This window comes from Scyliorhinus torazame, chromosome 12 (assembly GCF_047496885.1).
Source record: "Scyliorhinus torazame isolate Kashiwa2021f chromosome 12, sScyTor2.1, whole genome shotgun sequence".
Lineage (NCBI taxonomy): Eukaryota > Metazoa > Chordata > Chondrichthyes > Carcharhiniformes > Scyliorhinidae > Scyliorhinus > Scyliorhinus torazame.
Genome location: NC_092718.1, coordinates 44,144,346 through 44,168,175, shown reverse-complemented (window position 1 = coordinate 44,168,175; position 23,830 = coordinate 44,144,346). Strand labels below are relative to the sequence as shown.

Sequence of the window (23,830 nt, the reverse complement as noted above, 5' to 3'; positions counted from 1 at the left end):
CGATGGTGGAGGTTGTTGGTGACAGCAGTGGCGTTGTGTCGTGCTCTTCGTCCCACTCTGAGTCCATGGCACTTTGGGGTGGGGGTTCGTCTCCACCCATCCACTCTGAGTCACTGTCCGGTATATCGTCTTCCTGGGCAGTGCTGTCCCGGGTAGTGCTGTCCCGGGTAGTGGTGTCCCGGATAGTGGTGTCCCGGATAGTGGTGTCCCGGGTAGTGGTGTCCCGGGTAGTGGTGTCCTGGGTAGTGGTGTCCCGGGTAGTGGTGTCCCGGGTAGTGGTGTCCCGGGTAGTGGTGTCCCGGGTAGTGGTGTCCTGGGTAGTGGTGTCCTGGCTCGGATGTGACGGGGGCCCGTGGCTGCCCCCCTCGTCGCTGGGTGGTCGCTCCCGCACGTGACGGGGGTGTCGTCTCCCTGTTGCTCCAGGTCTCTCCGTCTCCCGTGGCCTCCGAGGGGCATCCTGCGGGTGTCGTATGCTGGAGGGTGCGGGTCTCTCCGTCTCCCGTGGCCTCCGAGGGGCATCCTGCGGGTGTCGCATGCTGGAGGGTGTGGGTCTATCCGTCTCCCGTGGTGTGCGAGGGTCATCCTGCGGGCGTCGCATGCTGGAGGGTGCGGGTCTCTCCGTGTCCCGTGGCCTCCGAGGGGCATCCTGCGGGCGTCGCATGCTGGAGGATCCGGGTCTCTCCGTCTCCCGTGGCCTCCGAGGGGCATCCTGCGGGCGGTCTGCATCTGCGGGGATGGGTGCCTGGACGTTTGGTCCTGCGATACACAATGAAGCATGCATGGTTAGACATCAGGCAGTGATCAGGTGATATGGGGGAGGGGGATATAGGGGAGGGGGGGATATGGGGACGGGCTGTTGGTGGCTCACTTGCTCGTGGGGCCCCGACCTCTGCATCAGCAACCTCCCGGTCCTCAGGTCCGCCAGCCAGTTCCAAGGCCCTTTCCTTGTGTTCGGTCAGTGGCCTCTCATCAGCGGGGCCTCCTCCAGTCCTCACATGCTCCCTATTGTTGTGTGCGCGCTTATCCTGTGGGGGGGGGGGGTGGCAGGGGTAAAAGGCAACACTGTTAGGCAGGTATATGATTGCACGCCATCGGTTGCGCGTGCATTGCAGAGGTTAAGGTTAGGGCTGGATTCACTTGGGGATATGGGGGATATGGGGGAGGGGGATATGGGGGAGGGGGGATATGGGGGAGGGGGATATGGGGGATGGGGGATATGGGGGAGGGGGGATATGGGGTATATGGGGGACGGGGGGATATGGGGGAGGGGCGATATGGGGGAGGGGGGATATGGGGGATATGGGGGAGGGGGGGATATGGGGGAGGGGGGATATGGGGGAGGGGGGATATGGGGGAGGGGGGATATGGGGGAGGGGGGGATATGGGGAGGCTCACCCTGCCTGCTCTGACGAGGTTGTTCACCTTCTTGTGGCACTGGGTGCCTGTCTGTGGTGTCAGGGCCGCAGCGGTGACGGCCTCTGCCACTTCCCTCCACAGACGCCGGCTGTGGCGTGGGGCAACTCTGCGGCCGTGCCCGGGATACACGGCGTCCCTCCTTAGCTCCACCGCGTCCAGGAGCGCCTCCACATCCCGTGACTCGAACCTCGGGGCTGAGCGGCGGCCAGCCATCCAGTCGGGTGTTGCGGTCGGGTGTTGCGGTCGGGTGGGGGGAGCAGCGCGGCCTTATGAGCCGCCACGCCGTGCGGCGCGTATGACGCTGCACGGCGTGAACCACTGCGCAAGCGCGGATCCCGTTACGTCGCTGCTAGCCCATTTCGGGCCGGAGACTTTCGACCCATTTTCCGACGTGACGCAAGTCAGATTTGCGCCGTTTTTTGCGCCGATCGGCGGACTTTCCGCCGATAACGGAGAATGTCGCCCATGGAGTTCAATGAGTAAAGGGGATGAAAATTGTTTCCGGAGAATTTAGGTGAGGGGAAAATAGTTCACCTCGCTTTTGACCTCTGTTATCCAGAAAACCCTCCAATTATTCTGCTTGCAAAATTTGCTCACTGGATTAAATATAATTTTGTGCAACAACATTCCCATTGAAATGGTGGATAATAAACTCATGAAATTTTGGCACTATAATAGCTGGAAAAATAAACGCAAAAACATGATTCACTGGCATTTTGACGTTAAAAGTGCAGGTACATTGCAAAGATCCTGTAATGAGCCATTTTCCCCAGATGCAACTCCTTCAGCAGGAATGCTCTCCAATGTAGTTATTATTTATTAGTAGGTCTCATATTGCCAAAGTGAATTTCATTTGTTACATTTTTTCATATCCCTTTTGGTATTGATGTAATCTATCACATCCAAACATCTCCCTCAAGTAGTAAGTTATAAATGAGCCTTCCATCTGATCTTTCGTCAGTAAGTGTGAGAACAGCTGAACTGAAGCACTTTTCTGTTTTAAAGCTTGTGCATTCCCCACTACTTAGAACAGGTATTTGCCTCTCCATGCCAAAGAGCACATCAATTTGTCAACTTGTATTAATGTCAGTTGCAAAATTTGCTGGTTATTTTGGGCCGAAACTGCTGGGCTTGCTTATGCAAAAGTGAAATGCTGGAGGTGTTGGAAATCCAAAGTGAAAACCGAAAATGCAGGAAATGCCCAGCAGGGTCAGGCAACATATGCGGAGAGCTAACATTTCGGGTTTGTGATCTGAAACGTTAACATGGTTTTTCTGTCCAGATGTTGTGGGACCAGCAGAGCATTTCCACCATTTGATGTTTTTGTTATAGATGTGCTGTCTTACCAGTTCATGCCTGATTGGGATGCACTGAATACAAGAACAAACATAAGTAAATAACATCTTGTTGTAGTTCAGCCACGTGTGTAATTAAACTTGTTGAAAAATGTATTTAATTGAAAATGGCTCTGCTGGGATTTATTTTTGATAAAAGGTTACAATAAAATACCTTTTCTGCAGCAATTGTATGATACAAGGTAGGCTGGCTATAATTCATTTCTATTAAGGAGTTCAGTTCTTAATAGCCTTGTAGATGGTGGACAGGCTTTGGGAAGTTAAGAGGTGAGTTTTGCAGCAAAGTCTCTCCACCACACCATCTACAAGGCACAAGTTAGGAGTGTGATGGAATATTTTCCACTTGCCAGGATGAGGGTGTATCTACAGCACATGGCCTGCAGCGGTTCAAGAAAGCAGCAATCAAGGATGGGCAATAAATGCTGACGTAGGTCGTGATGCCCATACTCCGTGAACATTTTTACAAAATCCCTCTAGTGGTGTATGGTTAGTTTGATCTAAACATTGACTGCAATTTAAATAGAGCTATTTGCATTGCATGTAATTTTGATCTACGCAGTTCCTCTGTAATACAACTTTAATAGCGACACCATGTTCTACTGGTCTTCAAGTTAAGGGGACAAATCACATTCACAAATATCCCTGCTGTAAATGGTGGGATGGGAAATTCTTTTGCATTTCAGATTTCTCGAGATATCTCAACAGTATGACATTCAGATTGATAATTTAATTGCTGCAAATGGATATATATGCAGCGTAAATCACAAAGAAATTGATTCTACTCCATCAAAAAAAATGTTTTAACCTTCGATGATGCAGCTAATTCACATTTTTCCGCAGATTGACAGATGACAGAAGTTTTAGGTTTTCTTTTCATTATTAATTAATCTATTGGCTATTTAAATTACCTGAATGAAATCAAGGTCGGTCAAAAGGCACAAGCTGTTCACATTGAAACAAACCAGGACACCAAGGGCGCGATTCTGCCACCGACTTGTGCCTGACGCGGAGCTGGGTGCAATGGGTGAATCTCGCCAGAACCTCAAATCCAGCTCCGCACCGGACTCACTCAGCTCGGCGCAATCTGGACCTGGCCTTCACTGGGCGTAGATTTAGGAAGTATCTTCAACAGGACTGGAGTGCCCTGTTGCAAGAATGCTCCTGCTGATATCTGGGTTTGAGCATGCTCACGTGGAAGCGGCCAGACAGTGGATGCAAAACATGGAAAAATATTTTGTACATAATTATTCACTGTGAAGCTTGCAATAACGAACCTCAAGTGATTGAAAGATTCAAGGTCATACATGAAAAAAAGTCTTTTAAGAAAGTTTTTTTTTCCCTCTTCGGTTCCATTGGAAAACTGCACAATTTTAAATGGATTCAAGGATACAATGTACAGTGTAACATGCAAAAATAATGCACTGCATTAGCTGCACGCCTTCCATTTCATAAAAACAAAACCTGCTTCCTAAACCGAGGAGAAACGGCACCTCATTAAACTATTACAGACAATTCTCAAAATAAAAGGAATTCTTAAAATCTTTTTAACCGTGTCTTCTGGGCCCACCATGCTTTCGATAGCAGCTTGGCAGTGCTTTTTTCTGAGCAGAGCGGCTGCCTGAGCTTTGGATTTGTTCTCCGGAGTCTGTTGTGTCTTTTCATCTATGGCTGCTGTGTGTGCCATCTGTATGCAGTCGGCTATGCCTTGAATTTCTGTGTCGGCGATTGCATAGTCGCTGTGCAATTCGCCGAGTTCAAAGAAATCGTCGTCTTGGTCGTATAGTTGGTGGACTAGTTATAGGGTCTCACATGCTGTCGCACCTAGCAGTGATCTATTATCCACCTCTACAACTGCAAATTCCACCAAATATGATTGTTCGTTGACCTCTACTTACAGAGTCATTTTCCAAGCATTGGTACGCCGTGGTAGTCTGTGAGACTGCATTTATTGTCTGGCTAAATTTGTGGCTGAATGCATATCTTCTTGAGGTCTGCCTCGTTTATTAAATTTGCTCTGGCACCGGTGTCCAATTTTAATGAATGTGCTGGTTTGATTTATCATTAACTGGATTGCCCAATTGTCTATTAGGCCTCTTCCCGTTTCTTCCATCTCGAAGAATCGTTCCGTGTCTTCCTCGACGATATCGATGAACAATGAATCTTCGTCGCCATCTGTTGCAATGGTATACTCATCTTGCCTAGGAGAAACTGCTGTAAAATCTCAGCAGGCCTGGCAGCATCTATAGGGAGAGAAAAGAGCTAACGTTTCAATGCTAGATGAACCTTTGTCAAAGCTAAAAGACAGAGAAAGTGGGAAATATTTATACTGTGGAGTGAGAATGAAAGATGAGTCATAGCTACAGAAACCCAGGGAAACGGGGTGCTAATAGCCACAGCACAGAAGAGCATGCAACAACGCAGCGACTAAAATCATGAGTCAAATGAGATAATAAACATAATGCAACGCATATCTCAGCAGCGGCAAGAACAACTAAACCAAAACAAAAGAATCATAGAAAATAATTGGCTGATCATAAAGTAGCAAAATGCTGAGATGAATGCCCTGCAGCACAGCATCAAGGACACACAGACAAAGAGGAGTCACATGCTGGCACACTGCCCTCTGAAGTTGTGGTTGAGCCCTGTGGTTCGGATCTGTATGATACGAATTCTGCTGGTTGCGGGATGTACCCTCTTCAAAGTTCAACTGCCATTGCAGCACATGGACACCAGGCGATATTGAACACCACACAATATTGAACAGTTAACCCATGGTGTGGCAAGGAAATTCCTGAAGTCAAATAAAACGGAACTGCTTTCTTCAAAACTTAATCGGGTCAATAGCAAGCAAACCTCACAGACCAAAACTCACAATAGTTGAACACTACAACAGTCACATAATGCATCTACGTTAGCCACAGAAACCAAGGGGAAAGAGTGCTAATGGCAGTCCCCAGAGAGAACAAAAGGTGTGAAAGGCCTAACAGCAGAGAAATTAACATCAGAGGGTACTCTGTGACAAATGTAGATGTGGGGGAGGAGAAGGGGGAAGCAAAAGGGAGAAAGGATAAGGAAAGGTGGGTAAGATGGGGGGGGGGGGGTAAATATATATAAAGAAAGAGAGAAATGGTAAAAGTAATTTAAAATGAAATGGGATGATAACAAATGGGTTGAAGTGGGGTAGAGCTAATCATCTGAAGTTGTTGAATTCGATGTTGAGAACGGAAGGCTGTGGCGTGCCTAACTGGAAGATGGCGCTACAGCCTTCCGGTCTCAACATCGAATTTCTCTTGCTCTCAGTGTTACTCTGGAGGAGATCTTGTGGTGTGGTAGGTAACGCACTTGTTTCTGAGCCAGAGACTCCAGTTTGACTAACAGCAAAATACTGCAGATCCTGGAAATCTGACATAAAATCAGAAAACTCTGGGTAAAGTCACCAGATCTGGCAGCATCATGGAGTGAGAACCAGAGTCAATGTTTTGAATCCATATGACTCTTCCACAGAACTGAAGAGAGATAGAAATGTAATGAATTATATATGGGCGAAGGAGGTGGGGCAGAATAGAAAGACAGGGATGGGTGGGAGAAAAGGAGAGATTGATAAAGGTGTCATGGGCATAAGACAAAGGGGGGTGTTAATGGTGCCATTAAGGACTGAAAAAGAACCAATAGTGTCAAAATGTAAGGTAGCAGAATGTGTTAATAGGAGAACAAAGTTCAGTGCTGAGTGGGAGTAAAACTGAACAAGGGACAGGTGGCCATGCGGGCTGGTGGTAGTATAATTAATTATGTTTCTACATCTCTTCAAGGGGATCAAACGGGCTTGAAACGTTAACTCTGTTTCTTTCTCCAAAGATGCTGCCAGACCTACCGAGTTTACCCAACATTTTCTGTTTTGAGCTCCAGGTTGAAGTCCGACTCCAGGACTTTTTGGCCATGGAAGGACATTCATGACGTGATCAAACAGGTTGTTGAGCCACCTGCTAATCCTTCCAACACTTCCTCACTCTTCCCCAAAGGGAACAAAGTGTGTGTGTGAAGATATGAAATACAAAAACAAAATGTTGCTACAGCTCAGATGGTGGAAAATATTTTAGCTGATATATTTCCAACATTGCAATATATATATGGGTTGATGTTTTTCATACTGTCTCGCTAATGGAAGGAAACTTACAAAAAAATGCACAAATAAACTGGATTTTGGTGAAAGGAGTCCTCAATCTGTTTCCTGTCTGGAAGTATTTTGGTAGGGTATTTAACCTTCAAATCCATCAGTCTGCACTCACTCAAGATTAATTTGTTCTTTTGAGACTTCAATCATTCAGGCAGTAGGAGACAATCTAGTGATATAACTCAGGAAATGTTACAAAGCACCAAAAGTAATGCTTAACAAAACCAGGCATCAGCTTTACTGGCTCAATGTGGTTCTTTTGCTTTTCGATTTAGCCTATGGCGCTAGGCGACACATGGCCTCTCTCTCCCCTCTCCCTCTCGCTCCATCAGTTCTGTGATTTTCTGCTCCCAGTTGGAAAGCAGTCGCCTGTCTTCTGTTTGAATTGCAGTGCATGCTGGTAGCTGAAAGCTGGTTCTTTTCAACACTTTCCAAACCTACAACTCATGTGCATGATGTCCTGGGCGCAATTCTCCCATCGGGAGACTGAGTCCCGACGCCGGAGTGAAAACCAGAGTGTTTCACTCCGGCGTCGGAGGCCGCTCCCAACCCCCTATTCTCCCGCCCCCGGGGGGCTAGGAGCAGCGCCTGGTCATTTACGCGGCGCGTAAAAGCGGCGCTGCGTAAATTACGCGGCCGGCACCACGTAAATGACGCGGCCGGCACCGCGTAAATGACGTCATCCGCGCATGCGCGGTTGCCTCCCCCCCCCCGCGGCCGTCCCGCAAGAAGATGTCGGATAGATCTTGCGGGGCGGCGGAAGAAAGGAGGTCCTCCTTCAGAGAGGCCGGCCCGCCGATCGGTGGGCACCGATCGCGGGCCAGACCCCCTTTGAGGCCCCGCCGGTGCAAGAACCCCCCCCCCCCCCCAACCACAGGCCGTCCCCTCAGCGTTCCCGCGCTGTTCCCGCCGACAGCGACCAGGTGTGGACGGAGCCGGCGGGAACCTGTTGTGTTGGGCAGGCCGGTCGGCCCATCTGGGCTGGAGAATCGCCACTTACCCGTTACAAACGGCGAGCGGCGATTCTCCCAGCGGCCAGCCATGATTCTCGCCACGCCGGTTTGGGGTGGGGGGGTGGGAGAATCGCGTGCGGGTGCTGGGGCGGCATTCTCCCACCCGGTGATTCTCCCACCCGGCGTGGGGGGGGAGAATTCTGCCCCCTGTTTTTTAAAACTCTGATTGAGTCAGGCAGCACATGACCAGTCTCTGTTTGGTTTGGATAAAAGCAAATTTTAAGATAAAGATAGATAGTTTTTTGAAAGATAAAGGGATTAAGGGTTATGGTGTTCGGGCCGGAAAGTGGAGCTGAGTCCACAAAGATCAGCCATGATCTCATTGAATGGTGGAGCAGGCTCGAGGGGCCAGATGGCCTACTCCTGCTCCTAGTTCTTATGGTCTTATGTTCTTAAATTACTGCTGACGCTGGAATCTGAAAAGAAAGAGAAATGCTAGAAAATCTCAGCAGGTCTGGCATCATCTGTAGGGAGAGAAAAGAGCTAACGTTTCGAGTCCAATGACTCTTTGTCAAAGCTCGACAAAGAGTCATTGGACTCGAAACGTTAGCTCTCTTCTCTCCCTATAGTTGCTGTCAGACCTGCTGAGATTTTCCAGCATTTTCTCTTTACTGTTTGGTTTGAGTGTTTCATGATCAGGGGCAAAATTCTCCCCAAACGGCGCGATGTCCGCCGACTGGCGCCCAAAACGGCGCCAATCAGACAGGCATCGCGCCGCCCCAAAGGTGCGGAATGCTCCGCATCTTTGGGGGCCGAGCCCCAACATTGAGGGGCTAGGCCGGCGGCGGAGGGATTTCCGCTCCGCCAGCTGGCGGAAACGGCCCTTGTTGCCCCGCCAACTGGAGTGGAAATGACATGTCGGGGCGGCGCATGGGTGGGAGCGTCAGCGGCCTCTGACAGTTTCCCGCGCATGCGCAGTGGGGAGAGTCTCTTCCGCCTCCGCCATGGTGGAGACCGTTGCGGAGGCGGAAGGGAAAGAGTGCCCCCACGGCACAGGCCCGCCCGCGGATCGGTGGGCCCCGATCACGGGCCAGGCCACCGTGGGGGCACCGCCCGGGGTCAGATCGCCCCACGCCCCCCCCCCCCAGGACCCCGGAGCCCGCCCACGCCGCCTTGTCCCGCCGGTAAATATGTACTTTAATTTACGCCGGCGGGACAGGCAATTTATCGGCGGGACTTCGGCCCATCCGGGCCGGAGAATCCAGCAGGGGGGCCCGCCAACCGGCGCGGCCCGATTCCCGCCCCCGCCGAATATCCGGTACCGGAGACTTCGGCAACCGGCGGTGGCGGGATTCACGGCGGCCAACGGCCATTGTCCGACCCGCTGGGGGGTCGGAGAATGACGCCCCAGCTTCTGATTGGAGTGTTGTATGTCCTTTAGAACTCGATGGAAGATGCCTAGCAATATGTTTTGGTTAAGACAACAGCTTCGCTATTATATGTTTTGTAGTATTTCCCTGTGCTTGGGACAAGTTAATTAAACAAAGTAATAGAATACAGAGTGATGTATAGCCTTACAGAAATTACAAAGTTGCAGAAATTAAACCAAAGTCTGGACAGAATACATTTACAATCAGTGCATAAAGATGATTGGTGTGTTAATGTTAAAGTAGCAAGATGAACTTAAAATTACAGGATAATACATTACATGTTCCTCAAGAATAAAAGTCACAAGAACTACAAAACCTGATTGTAGCATTTAACCCTAAAGTTACAGAACCAAAGATTGTTACATGTTGTCAAGGAGATTTAATTTTTCAAACAATACTACAAGTTAAACTAATTCTCATGAACTGGGATTGACCGTTCTGAAACTCACAGCTGTTTTACTTCATTCTGAATCTTAGGGACTACAAACTGATGTCATTGACTTGCAAGGAATTGTGATGATGTCTGACTAGGAATGCTCAAAATTGTCGTATTTACAGCACTGGCTTGGGGCCATGTAGTATTTCTCAATTGGCAAGTGTGGATGTGGCTGCTAACAAGGACATAGTCATGTGATGTACTCATGTCCTGCATTGACCACGATGAAGCTGAATATCATATTTGTAGTAATCCAGGAGACACAAAGATGAAGGTTCAACTAATTGTATTTTAAACTCAAAAGTAAAGCCGCACGCGTGGTGGCCAACACATGTGTCCCTGCCCAGGACTAACAGAACTCCCGGACCTTGTGCGGCATGTTGCCAGTCTTTTTCTACAATCACACCCGGGATCCAAGGGGACCCATCTCCAAAATTGCAAATGTAAACGGTATCTCGCGGCCTGAAAGTCCTGTCAGGTGGCTGGGTGTCATAAATGTTTTTCTGAGCCTCCTTTTTTGACTCCACTATCCGACCTATGTTGGGAAACAATAGACTGAGTCTAGTCCGGAGGTGTCGGCCCATCAGCGAATCCGCTGGTCCAACCCCCGTCATCACATGTGGAGTGGTAGTTGAAGAAGAACTGAGTGAATTTGGTGTCGAGCGCACCGGTGGTCTGTTTATTCATAGCGTTTTTAGATGCTTGGACCTCCCACTCATCCAGGCCATTAGAAGATGGTAGGACGGCGTGCGGATGAGTTTCATTCCATTGGACTTCGTAAACGCCTGGAATTTTCCACTGGTGAAGGGGCTCCTGTTGTTGGAGACAATGACCTTCGGTATCCCATGAGTGCAAAATGATTGCTGGAGTTTCTCCATAGTGGCGCTGGAAGTCATAGCGGATGTATGTCCATCCATTTACAATTGGCGGTCGACCAAGATTGTAAATACTGCCCCCATGAATGGCCCGGCGATGTCCATGTTTACCCGTATCCGAGGCCATCCTGGCCATTCCCACGGGTGTAGCAAGACCGATGGCGGGGGTCTTTGATTTTCCTGACATGATCGACATTGTTTCACCAAATTTTCATTGTCGGAATCAAACCTGGGCTACCAAACATAGCTCCTGGGTGACCGGTGTCTACCTCCTTCAAGATTGGGCGCTGGCCTGGGCGAGGGGCAAAATGATGTACCATGCTGTACTCTTGGCATTTAGACAGGAAAGGCTTCAGGTCCTCTGTCGGGTGTCCTTGAATTCTGCCACTTAGGATCACATGGAGCTGTTTTGCCAGCATGGAGTCCTTCTGGGTCCATGTCCGGATCTGTTTGGTGGACACAGGCAGGGTGCCTATAAAATCTTAAGTCATGATGACTTCAGCGATTCTTGGTGTCGGGGCCGAGCTTGTGGACAGCAGTAAGTTACTCCGGGTGTCAGCATTGGCTATGTTCCCAGGTGGTGCTCAATGGAGTTTTCATATGCTGCCAACAATAATGCCCAGTGCTGAATCCGAGCTGATGCGATGGGTGGGATCACTTTGACCTTCTTAAAAGGACCCAACAGTGGCTTATGGTCCATGATTATTGTAAAGTGTTTGCCGTAGACACACGGAAGCAATTTCTTCACTCCGAATATTGTGGCCAAACCCTCTTTTTTGATTTGTGCATAGCATCATTCCGCATCTGCTAGGGTTTGTGATGCATATGCAATCAGTCGCTCAGTACCATCGTACCATCGATGGGAGAGGACTGCCCCTACTCCATAGAGAGAGACAACGCATGGTAGTACCAATGGTTTTGTGTGATCATAGTGTGCCATGTTATTAGGTGACAGTAGCCATTGGTTCGCTCTTGTGAATGCTTCGTCTTGTGACACCTGCAACTGTGACACCGTGGGCAGCACGGTAGCATAGTGGTTAGCACTATGGCTTCACAGCGGCAGGATCCCAGGTTCGATTCCCGGCTTGTTTCACTGTCTGTGTGGAGTCTGCACCTTCTCCCTGTGTCTGCGTGGGTTTCGTCCTGGTGCTCCGGTTTCCACCCACAAGTCTCGAAAGATGTGCTATTAGGTAATTTGGACTTTCTGAACAGGCGCCGGAATATGGCGACTAGGGTCTTTTCACAGTAACTTCATTGCAGTGTTAATGACTTGTGACAATAAAGATTATAAAAAAAACACTGCTGTTTTTTCTTGGGGTGGCAGTAAGGTGGCCAGGATGGGGATAAATTTCCAATAATAATTGATGAGGCCTAGGAAAGATTTAAATTCAGTCGTGTTTCACGTCGGTGCCCCTTTTATGGCCTTCACTTGTCCTCTTCAGGGTGCAGGCCACCTTTGTCGACACACAGTAGCCGAGGTATGTCACCTTGCCAGCCTTTGTACACATGGGTTCGAATTCCATCCTCGTCGCCTGGGTAGTAATCCAGTTGATATGAAGATGAAGGTTTAACTAAATGTATTTTAAACTCAAAAGGTAAAGCCACACCCGCGGAGACACCACACTGTCCCAGTCCAAAATTAAGAGAACTTCCGGTGCGAGTCTGGGACAGTATTTAAAGAGCTCGATAATCAGTCCTAGCTGGGTGGGCCTTCGCCTGTTACCATGGGAACTCGTAATCCACGGGTTCCACGGGGAGATCGATGAGTAATCCCTCGTGGTCTTCGTGAGGGTTATCACAATATTGGGTGAATTGATTATTATACTTATTCATTATAACCATTGGACATAACTAAAACCAATTGTAAATAATTATTTAACTTAAACTTTTCTGCATACCCATGCCTACTTTACTTAAATCATTTTCATAGTTTATAAAGAGGGATTCTTTTTATTCATGGTGTGTGGCCATTTATTTCTGGTCCTTTTGTCTAATTTCATTTACCCAATTTTTCTTTTCAATTAAGGGACAACTTAGCATGGCCAATCAACCTCCCTTGCACATCTTTGAGTTGTGGGGGTGCGATCCACACAGGCATGGGGAGAATGTGCAAACTCCATACGCACAGTGACCCATGCAGGGAGCATGGCAAAAAAACCTGTTCAGTGTTGCTTGTTGGTACCCAGCAGGGAGATCCCTTCAAAAGCATTAGGCGTCTATTCACTGGACTCAATGTAAGGGGGATGTTGGATACAGAGCCATCGTCTTCTCTTGCTGCCAACCTCGCTCACCACATTCCCCTCTTTACCCCCCACCCCCCATTGCCAACACTGGAATTCAGCAACAGTCCGAGGCCCCTGGTAGGTGTTATGCTGGCAGCAGCCACCACGATTGGCCCTGCCATCCATAGACCTACTGACCTTTGATTGGCTCTCCTTGTTTGCCTCCGTGCTCCTTGACCCTGGGGAACATTTGCTGCTGTCCAGGTGAGTGCCTGAGTGGCACTTAATTCAATGGGCCTCCCCTAAAAGAGGATGTGAGGCTCTCATTGCCTCTTCAGTTCTTGTGCGAGACCCTCGTCACCTCCATTAAATACTGCCTTGAATCTGCATTTAAATGTTGTTTTGACCGAATCTGCCAGACCTAAATTGGTGTGCCGCTCTAAAAGACATGGAAATATATGATTACTGAAAATAGATTAGAAAGAAATGAAATTGTTTGGATATCGAAATGTAAAATGAGATCTTTTGATTGTGTTTTAGCTTTTTGTTACTTGACAATCTATAAATTTGTATGTGGACATTGAAGGGAATGTTTGAATTGGGAAGGGCATGGGTAATAATATTAAACTCCAAGCTTTTGCTGTCTTTCATTTGACTATTATAATTTAATAGCAGAAAGTAAAATGTTGAAGACAGTTTTATGCTGTGGGCAGGAGAACTTAATTTGAGAAGAAAATGCAAATCACTTAAGTTGAAACTGGAAGTCACTGTTGTTGTATGCGCTTAATACTCCAGGGCAAGAAGTGTGCAAAGGTTTGCATGACTTGGAAGATTCCATCACTTGTAAGGAAACAGTAGCATATATTAAATCCACAGCCCGCTGCTGTCAAAAAGAGGATAGAAGAGTCAAAGTAAATTTTCAAGGTTAACTTGAAATGACACCATAATGAATATGATTTAACGTTCAGGGATGCAGGGAAAATGAAGCCAAATCTGACATAAAAGTGTGACTGAACCTGCCCTCTTTGGAATCAACAAAGCATTACATCCGAGGAAAAGCATTATTGCAAAAAAGTAAACTAGTAGTTTATTAGTGGCAGGTAACTGACAATGGACTTGGATTATGCCCTACTGTCAATTCACATCAGAATTATCACTGGAACAATCATCAAACTGCTGTCAGCTGCCCCAGCAACCTCGGACACATCCATACCTACTATCACAGCTTCAAAGTCAGATCAGCCTTCTTGAAAGTGAACCCTCGGAAAGCGACAGGTCCTGACGGAGTCCCGGTCGTGTACTCAGATTATGTGTGGACGAATTGGCAGGTGTGTTCGTGGACATCTTCAACCTCTCCCTATTCCATTTCAAAGTTCTCACCTGCTTCAAGAAGACTACCATCATACCGTTGCCAAAGAAGAACCAGTCAATGTGCCTCAACGACTAACATCCAGTGGCCTTGACATCTATCATTATGAAGTGCTTCGAGAGGTTGGTCATGAGATACATCAACTGTGTGCTTCCAGAATGCCTTGATCCACTGCAATTCACATATCGTCACAACCGATTCACAGCAGACGCCATCTCCCTGGCCCTACACTCATCCCTGGAGCATCTCGACAACAAGGACGCCTACATCAAATGCCTATTCATTGACTAAGCTCTGCCTTCAACATCATAATCCAGCTAACCTCATAATCAAAACTCCAAAACCTAGGACTTGGCTCAACCCCCTGCAACTGGATCCTCGACTTCCTGACCCAGAAACCACAATCAGTAAGGATAAACAATAACATCTCCTCCATGTTAATCCTCAATACCGGGGCTCCGCAAGTTTGCGTACTTAGCCCCCTACTATACACACACGACTGTGTGGCAAAATTTAGCTCCAAGTTCATCAACAAGTTTGCTAATGACATCAGCGTATTGGTCAGATCTCGAACAATGATGAGTCAGAATACAGAAGGGAGATAGAGAACCTAGTGGCGTGGTGTAATGACAACAATCTCTCTCAACGTCAGCAAAACTAAAGTGCTGGTCATTGACTTCAGGAAACAAAGTTTCGTACACACCCCTGTCTGCATTAATGGTGCTGAGGTGGAGATGGTTGACAGCTTCAAATTCCTAGGTGTGCACATCACCGACAATCTGTCCTGGTCCACCCACATCGACACTTCGACCAAGAAAGCACAACAGTGTCTATACATCCTCAGGAAATTCGGCATGTTCACATTGACTCTTACCAATTTTTATAGATGCACCATAGAAAGCATCCTATATGGGTGAATCACAGCCTGGTATAGCAACTGCCTGGCCTAAGACCGTAAGAAGCTGCGGAGAGTCCAGCCCATTGTTAGTGCTCTTTGGGGGGGTTTAAACTAATGCAGCAGGGGCATGGGAACCTGGATTGTAGTTTTAGGGTAAGGGAGAATGAGAGTATAGAGGTCAGGAGCACAGATTTGACGTCGCAGGAGGGGGCCAGCGTTCAGGTAGGTGGTTTGAAGTGTGTCTACTTCAATGCCAGGAGTATACGAAACAAGGTAGGGGAACTGGCAGCGTGGGTTGGTACCTGGGACTTCGATGTTGTGGCCATTTCGGAGACATGGATAGAGCAGGGACAGGAATGGATGTTGCAGGTTCCGGGGTTTAGGTGTTTTAGTAAGCTCAGAGAAGGAGGCAAAAGAGGGGGAGGTGTGGCGCTGCTAATCAAGAGCAGTATTACGGTGGCGGAGAGGATGCTAGATGGGGACTCTTCTTCCGAGGTAGTATTGGCTGAAGTTAGAAACAGGAAAGGAGAGGTCACCCTGTTGGGAGTTTTTTATAGGCCTCCTAATAGTTCTAGGGATGTAGAGGAAAGGATGGCGAAGATGATTCTGGATATGAGCGAAAGTAACAGGGTAGTTATTATGGGAGACTTTAACTTTCCAAATATTGACTGGAAAAGATATAGTTCGAGTACAATAGATGGGTCGTTTTTTGTACAGTGTGTGCAGGAGGGTTTCCTGAAACAATATGTTGACAGGCCAACAAGAGGCGAGGCCACGTTGGATTTGGTTTTGGGTAATGAACCAGGCCAGGTGTTGGATTTGGAGGTAGGAGAGCACTTTGGGGACAGTGACCACAATTCGGTGACGTTTACGTTAATGATGGAAAGGGATAAGTATACACCGCAGGGCAAGAGTTATAGCTGGGGGAAGGGCAATTATGATGCCATTAGACGTGACTTGGGGGGGATAAGGTGGAGAAGTAGGCTGCAAGTGTTGGGCACACTGGATAAGTGGGGCTTGTTCAAGGATCAGCTACTGCGTGTTCTTGATAAGTATGTACCGGTCAGACAGGGAGGAAGGCGTCGAGCGAGGGAACCGTGGTTTACCAAGGAAGTGGAATCTCTTGTTAAGAGGAAGAAGGAGGCCTATGTGAAGATGAAGTGTGAAGTTTCGGTTGGGGCGATGGATAGTTACAAGGTAGCGAGGAAGGATCTAAAGAGAGAGCTAAGACGAGCAAGGAGGGGACATGAGAAGTATTTGGCAGGAAGAATCAAGGAAAACCCAAAAGCTTTCTATAGGTATGTCAGGAATAAGCGAATGACTAGGGAAAGAGTAGGACCAGTCAAGGACAGGGATGGGAAATTGTGTGTGGAGTCTGAAGAGATAGGCGAGATACTAAATGAATATTTTTCGTCAGTATTCACTCAGGAAAAAGATAATGTTGTGGAGGAGAATGCTGAGCCCCAGGCTAATAGAATAGATGGCATTGAGGTACGTAGGGAAGAGGTGTTGGCAATTCTGGACAGGCTGAAAATAGATAAGTCCCCGGGACCTGATGGGATTTATCCTAGGATTCTATGGGAGGCCAGGGAAGAGATTGCTGGACCTTTGGCTTTGATTTTTATGTCATCATTGGCTACAGGAATAGTGCCAGAGGACTGGAGGACAGCAAATGTGGTCCCTTTGTTCAAAAAGGGGAGCAGAGACAACCCCGGCAACTATAGACCGGTGAGCCTCATGTCTGTAGTGGGTAAAGTCTTGGAGGGGATTATAAGGGACAAGATTTATAATCATCTAGATAGGAATAATATGATCAGGGATAGTCAGCATGGCTTTGTGAAGGGTAGGTCATGCCTCACAAACCTTATTGAGTTCTTTGAGAAGTTGACTGAACAGGTCGACGAGGGTAGAGCAGTTGATGTGGTGTATATGGATTTCAGCAAAGCGTTTGATAAGGTTCCCCACGGTAGGCTATTGCAAAAAATACGGAGGCTGGGGATTGAGGGTGATTTAGAGATGTGGATCAGAAATTGGCTAGCTGAAAGAAGACAGAGGGTGGTGGTTGATGGGAAATGTTCAGAATGGAGTACAGTCACAAGTGGAGTACCACAAGGATCTGTTCTGGGGCCGTTGCTGTTTGTCATTTTTATCAATGACCTAGAGGAAGGCGCAGAAGGGTGGGTGAGTAAATTTGCAGACGATACTAATGTCGGTGGTGTTGTCGATAGTGTGGAAGGATGTAGCAGGTTACAGAGGGATATAGATAAGCTGCAGAGCTGGGCTGAGAGGTGGCAAATGGAGTTTAATGTAGAGAAGTGTGAGGTGATTCACTTTGGAAGGAATAACAGGAATGCGGAATATTTGGCTAATGGTAAAGTTCTTGAAAGTGTGGATGAGCAGAGGGATCTAGGTGTCCATGTACATAGATCCCTGAAAGTTGCCACCCAGGTTGATAGGGTTGTGAAGAAGGCCTATGGAGTGTTGGCCTTTATTGGTAGAGGGATTGAGTTGCGGAGTCGGGAGGTCATGTTGCAGCTGTACAGAACTCTGGTACGGCCGCATTTGGAGTATTGCGTACAGTTCTGGTCACCGCATTATAGGAAGGACGTGGAGGCTTTGGAGCGGGTGCAGAGGAGATTTACCAGGATGTTGCCTGGTATGGAGGGAAAATCTTATGAGGAAAGGCTGATGGACTTGAGGTTGTTTTCGTTGGAGAGAAGAAGGTTAAGAGGAGACTTAATAGAGGCATACAAAATGATCAGGGGGTTGGATAGGGTGGACAGTGAGAGCCTTCTCCCGCGGATGGATATGGCTGGCACGAGGGGACATAACTTTAAACTGAGGGGTAATAGATATAGGACAGAGGTCAGAGGTAGGTTCTTTACGCAAAGAGTAGTGAGGCCGTGGAATGCCCTACCTGCTACAGTAGTGAACTCGCCAACATTGAGGGCATTTAAAAGTTTATTGGATAAACATATGGATGATAATGGCATAGTGTAGGTTAGATGGCTTTTGTTTCGGTGCAACATCGTGGGCCGAAGGGCCTGTACTGCGCTGTATTGTTCTATGTTCTATCACATGAACCCGCATCCCAACCATTGACTTCTTAAGAGGGAGGGGGAGCAACCAGAAGTCGTGGCGCACATAGGCACCAACGACATAGCTAAGAAAAGGGATGAGGATCTAAAAAGTGACTTTAGGGAGTTAGGTTGGAAGCTAAAGAGCAGGACAAGCAGAGTAGTGATCTAAGAATTACTACTGGTGCCACATGCAAGTGAGGCAAGGAACAGAGAGCGAGTGCAGCTGAACACTTGGCTACAGGGCTGGTGCAGGAGGGAAGGCTTCAGATATATGGATCATTGGGATATCTTCTGGGGAAGATGGGACCTGTACATGAAGGACGGATTGCACCTAAACTGGAGGGGCACCAATATCCTGGGTGGGAGGTTTGCGAGCGCTCTTTGAGAGGGTTTAAACTAGTTTGGCAGGGGGCTGGGAACCAGAGCTATGGATCAAAGGATAGGGCAGCTGTTGAACAGGTAGAAATAGTATGCAGTGAATCTGTGAGGAAGGTTAAACAGTTGATAGGGCAAAGTTGCACTCAGTGGAATGGGTTAAACTGTGTCTGTTTCAATGCAAGGAGTGTCAGGAATAAAGGAGATGAACTTCGAGCATGGATTAGTACTTGGAACTACAATGTTGTGACCATTCCGGAGACAGGGATTTCACAGGGGCAGGAATGGTTGCTAGATGTTCTGGGGCGTAGATATTTTCAGAAGAATAGGGAGGGAGGTAAAAGAGGAGGGGGTGTGGCACTGTTAATTAGGGAGTGCAACACAGCTACAGAAAAGGAGGTAGTTGAGGAGAGTTTTGTCTACTGAGTCAGTATGGGTGGAAGTCAGAAACAAGAAAGGAGCTGTCACTTTGTTGGGAGTTTTCTATAGAACTCCCAATAGCAGCAGAGAGATAGAGGAACAGATTGGGCAGCAGATCTTGGAAAGGTGCAGAAGTAACAGACTTGTTGCCATGGGTGACTTCAACTTCCCCCATATTTACTGGAACCTCCTTACTGCAAATGGTTTGGATGGTGCAGATTTTGTCAGGTGTGTACAGGAGGGTTTCCTGACTCAATATGTAGATAGGCCGACAAGGGGGGAGCCCATATTTGACTTGGTGCTCGGCAACGAACCAGGCCAGGTGTCAGATGTCTCGGTGGGAGAGCATTTCGGTGACAGTGACCACAACTCCTTGATCTTTACCATAGTCATGGAGAGGGATAGGAACAGACAGTCTGTGAAGGTATTTAATTGGGGGAGGGGAAATTATACTGCTATTAGACAGGAGCTGAGGAGCATAAAGTGGGAACAATTGTTCTTGGGGAAATGCACAACAATAATGTGCGGGTTGTTTAAGGAGCACTTGCTGCGAGTGCTGGATAGTTTTGTCCCACTGAGACGAAGAAGGAATGGTAAGGTGAAGGAGCCTTGGATGCCGAGAAATGAAGCTTCTAGTCAAGAGGAAGAAGGAAGCTTACGTAAGGTTGAGGAAGCAAGGATCTGGCATGGCTCTAGAGGGTTACAAGGTAGCCAGGAAGGAACTCAAAAATGGACTTGGAGGGCTAGAAGGGGGCATGAAAAAGTCCTGGCAGGAAGGATTAGGGAAAACCCCAAGGCATTCTACATTTATGTGAGGAATAAGAGGATGATCAGAGTGAGAGTACGGCCGATCAGGGATAGTGGAGGGAACTTCTACCTCGGCCGGGATTCTCCCCTACCCGGCGGGGCGGGGGAATCCGGCGTAATGAAGTGGCGGGAACCACTCAGGCGTCGGGCGGCCCCAAAGGTGCAGATTTCTCCGCATCTTTACAGGCCAAGCCCTCACCTTGAGGGGCTAGGCCCGCGCCGGAGTGATTTCCGCCCCACCGGCTGGCGAGAAAGGCCTTTGGCGCCACGCCAGCCGGCGCCGAAAGGATTTCACCAGGTGACGCAGTGGAAGGTGTCTGTTCCGCCTCCGCCACAGTGAAGACCATGGCGAAGGCGGAAGAAAAAGAGTACCCCCACGGCACAGGCCCGCCCGCCAATCGGTGGGCCCCGATCGCGGGTCAGGCCACCGGGGGGAACCCCCCGGGGATAGATCGTCCTGCGCCCCCCCCCCCAGGACCCCGGAGCCCGCCCGCGCCGGCTGGCGAGGGTTGACAGCGGCGGGACTTCGGCCCATCGCGGGCTGGAGAATCGCCGGGGGCTGGCGCGATTCCAGCCCCCGCCGATTCTCTGGTTGCGGAGAATTCGGGACACGGCGGGGGCGAGATTCACTCCAGCCCCCGGCGATTCTCCGACCCGGCGGGGGGTCGGAGAATCGCGCCCCTCGAGTCTGAGGAGATGGGGGAGGTACGAAATGAATATTTTTCTTCAGTATTCACGAGAGAGGGAGAACATTGTTTCTCATGAGAACAGTATGAACCAGGTTAATAGACTCAAACAGGTTGATATTAAGAAGGAGGATGTGCTGGAAATTTTGAAAAGCATCAGGAAAAAATAAATCCCTTGGGCCTGACGGGATATACCCAAGGTTACTACGGGAGGAGATTGCTGTGCCATTGGCAATGATCTTTGTGTTCCCACTCTCCACTGGAGTAGTACCGGATGATTAAAGGGAGGCGAATGTTGTTCCCCTGTTCAAGAAAGGGAATAGGGAAATCCCTGGGAATTACAGACCCATCAGTCTTGCGTCTGTGGTGAGCAAAATATTGGAAAAGATTCTGAGAGATAGGATTTATGATTATTTAGAAAATCATAGTTTGATTAAAGATAGTCAGCATGGCTTTGTGAGGGGCAGGTCATGCCTCACAAGCCTCATTGAATTCTTTGAGGATGTGACGAGACACATTGATGAAGGTCGGGCAGTGGATGTGGCCTATATGGATTTCAGTAAGGCATTTGATAAGGTTCCCCATGGTAGCCTCATTTAGAAAGTTAGGGGGCATGGGATACAGGGAAATTTGGCTGTCTGGATACAGAATTGGCTGGCCGAAAGAAGACAGCGAGTGGTGGTGGATGGGAAGTATTCCGCCTGGAAGTCGGTGACCAGTGGTGTCCCGCAGGGATCTGTTCTGGGATCTCTGTGGTTTTTATAAATGACTTGGATGAGGAAGTGGAAGGGTGGGTTAGTAAGTTTGCCAATGACACAAAGGTTGGGGGAGTTCTAGATAGTGTTGAGGGCTGTTGCAGGTTACAACAAGACATTGACCGGATGCAGAGCTGGGCTGAGAAGTGGCAGATGGAGTTCAACCTAGATAAATGTGAAGTGATTCATTTTGGAAGGTCGAATTTGAATGCTGAATACAGGGTTAAAGGCAGGATTCTTGCAAGTGTGGAGGAACAGAGGATCTTGGGGTCCACATACATAGATTCCTCAAAGTTGCCACCCAGGTTGATAGGGTTGTTAAGAAGGCGTATGGTGTTTTGGCTTTCATTAACAGGGGGATTGATTTTAAGAGCCGCAAGGTTTTGCTGCAGCTTTATAAAACCCGAGTTAGACCACACTTGGAATATTGTGTTCAGTTCTGGTTGCCTCATTATAGGAAAGATGTAGATGCTTTGGCAAGGGTACAGAGGAGATTTACCAAATGCTGCCTGGAATGGAGGGCATATCTTATGAAGAAAGATTGAGGGAGCTAGGGCTTTTCTCACTGGAGCAAAGAAGGAAGAGAGGTGACTTGATAGAGGTGTACAAGGTGATAAGAGGCACGGACAGAGTGGATAGCCAGAGACTTTTCCCCAGGGTGGAAATGGCTAACACGAGGGGACATAATTTTAAGGTGATTGGAGGAAGGTATAGGGGAGATGTCCGAGGTAGCTTCTTTGCGCAGAGAGTGGTGGGTGCGTGGAATGCACTGCCAGCAGAGGTGGTGGAGTCAGAGTCATTTGGGATATTTAAGCGACTCTTGGACAGGCACATGAACAGCAGTAAATTGAAGGGGTGTTAGTTAGGTTGACCTTACATTAGGATAAATGGTCGGCACAACATCGTGGGCCGAAGGGCCTGTACTGTGCTGTACTGTTCTATGTTCTATCTCTTGCTGCCTTGGGAAATTGAGCAGCATAATCAAAGACCCCTCCCACCCGGGTCATTCTCTTTGCAACCTCTTCTTTCGGGCAGGAGCTACAAAAGTCAGAGGACACGCACTAACAGGTTCAAAAACAGCTTCTTTCCTGTTGTTACCAGACTCCTGAATGACCCTTTTATGGGCTGAATTGATCTCCTCACACATTTTCTCTACTGAGTTGTACTACACTCTGTATGCTCACCTGATGCCTGTACCAATGTATTTATATTGTGTATTTATGTGCGTCCTATGTTTTTTCATGTATGGGACGATCTGTGTGGACTATTTGCAGAACAATACTTTTCACTGTACCTCAGTACACGTGACAATAAATCAAATTCAATTCAATTCATTGTCTCAATCACTATGTCAACCAGTCCATTAATTGCTGTGCTCTTTTGCAAAAGATTACAAAATTAAACTTGTCTTAAACAAAGAACTGCTCCATAAGTTAACCAGCTCTATTTTAGTGGATGATCAGATCTGGTATTTTAATCTGTTTCTATTTACCATTATATTGATCTTGTATTTTTATTAACAGAAAGCAAGGTGGCGAAAACCCTTTTGACAGCAAAAGCGATTTAGAATCATTCTCAAGTCGCAGCCAATTACCTAGTCAACAGCACTCACTGGAAAGTAAACCTTCATTAGAATTAACTAATAGGTGAGTTGTCTCAACCTTTATACATATTCAAAGCCTTATTTTTCTATTGTGCACTGTAATGCAACATGAGCATTAAAAGGTTGGAATTTTTGGTCAATGCAAAGCAACATGCCTTAATTTAATTTGCCGCTTGCGATTGGGGATCTCTCAGGTCTAGCAACAGAGATGCTATCAACAAGGCTAAGCAGCCAATTCCATTGAATTCTTCTCACAAGCAGCATTCCGGGAAGTAGCAAACAGGCTTTATCATTTACTTTTCATGATTTTACAGAAAGTAATAATGATTAGGACGTGGAGTCAGTGGTGGACTTATTCTTTGTGCGACCCCGCACTCACCTTCATTCCCCATGAAGTCCAGCCTGTCCCCCTCCCCATGATGTCACACCCCAGACCCCGCCCACCCTCGCCCCACAGCACACAAAGATGCAAGCCACAAATATACACAAAATTATCACTGCTTAACTGCTGTAGTGCTTTTGAACAGTGGCATTGCGGTTAGCCCTGCAGCCTCACAACGTCAGGGACCCAGGTTAAATTCTGGCTTTGGGTAACTGTCTGTGTGGACTTTGCTTGTTCTCCTTATGTCTGTCTGGGTTTCTTTCTGATTTCTCGGTTTCCTCCCACCGTCCAACGATGTACAGGTCAGGTGGTTGACCAGGTTCAATTGCCCCTTAGGGCTGGATTTAACTAAATGGGAACAAAGTCCCATAGCGAGCGCGTTTAGCCTTGTGTTTCCCAGCGTTCGCGGTGTCGCTAAACACAAGGCTATTCAACACTCAGGTTTGATAAGGGGCCTCAACGGGAACACGTGGCCAAAGCCTCTATATAGCCCATTTTGCACACTAAAGAGCTCCGCTTGCCAGAACTCTTCAGTGTATCGAGAGATTGGGATGTTCCCAAAGCGACCCCAAGCCCCAACACACTATGGGAGTGCCC

At 48.0% G+C, this 23,830-nt stretch overlaps 1 protein-coding gene across 4 annotated transcripts in view; it reads left to right on the top strand.

Annotated features, from left to right (window-relative positions):
* LOC140387540 (protein unc-13 homolog C-like) overlaps positions 1-23,830 on the top strand; it is a 972,441-nt gene that overhangs the window by 192,241 nt on the left and 756,370 nt on the right. For all 4 annotated transcript variants that reach the window (XM_072470780.1, XM_072470778.1, XM_072470777.1 and 1 more), the window contains one exon: positions 22,772-22,894. In XM_072470780.1, coding sequence (XP_072326881.1) covers positions 22,772-22,894 — 123 coding nt within the window. The remainder of the gene's footprint in view (positions 1-22,771; positions 22,895-23,830) is intronic.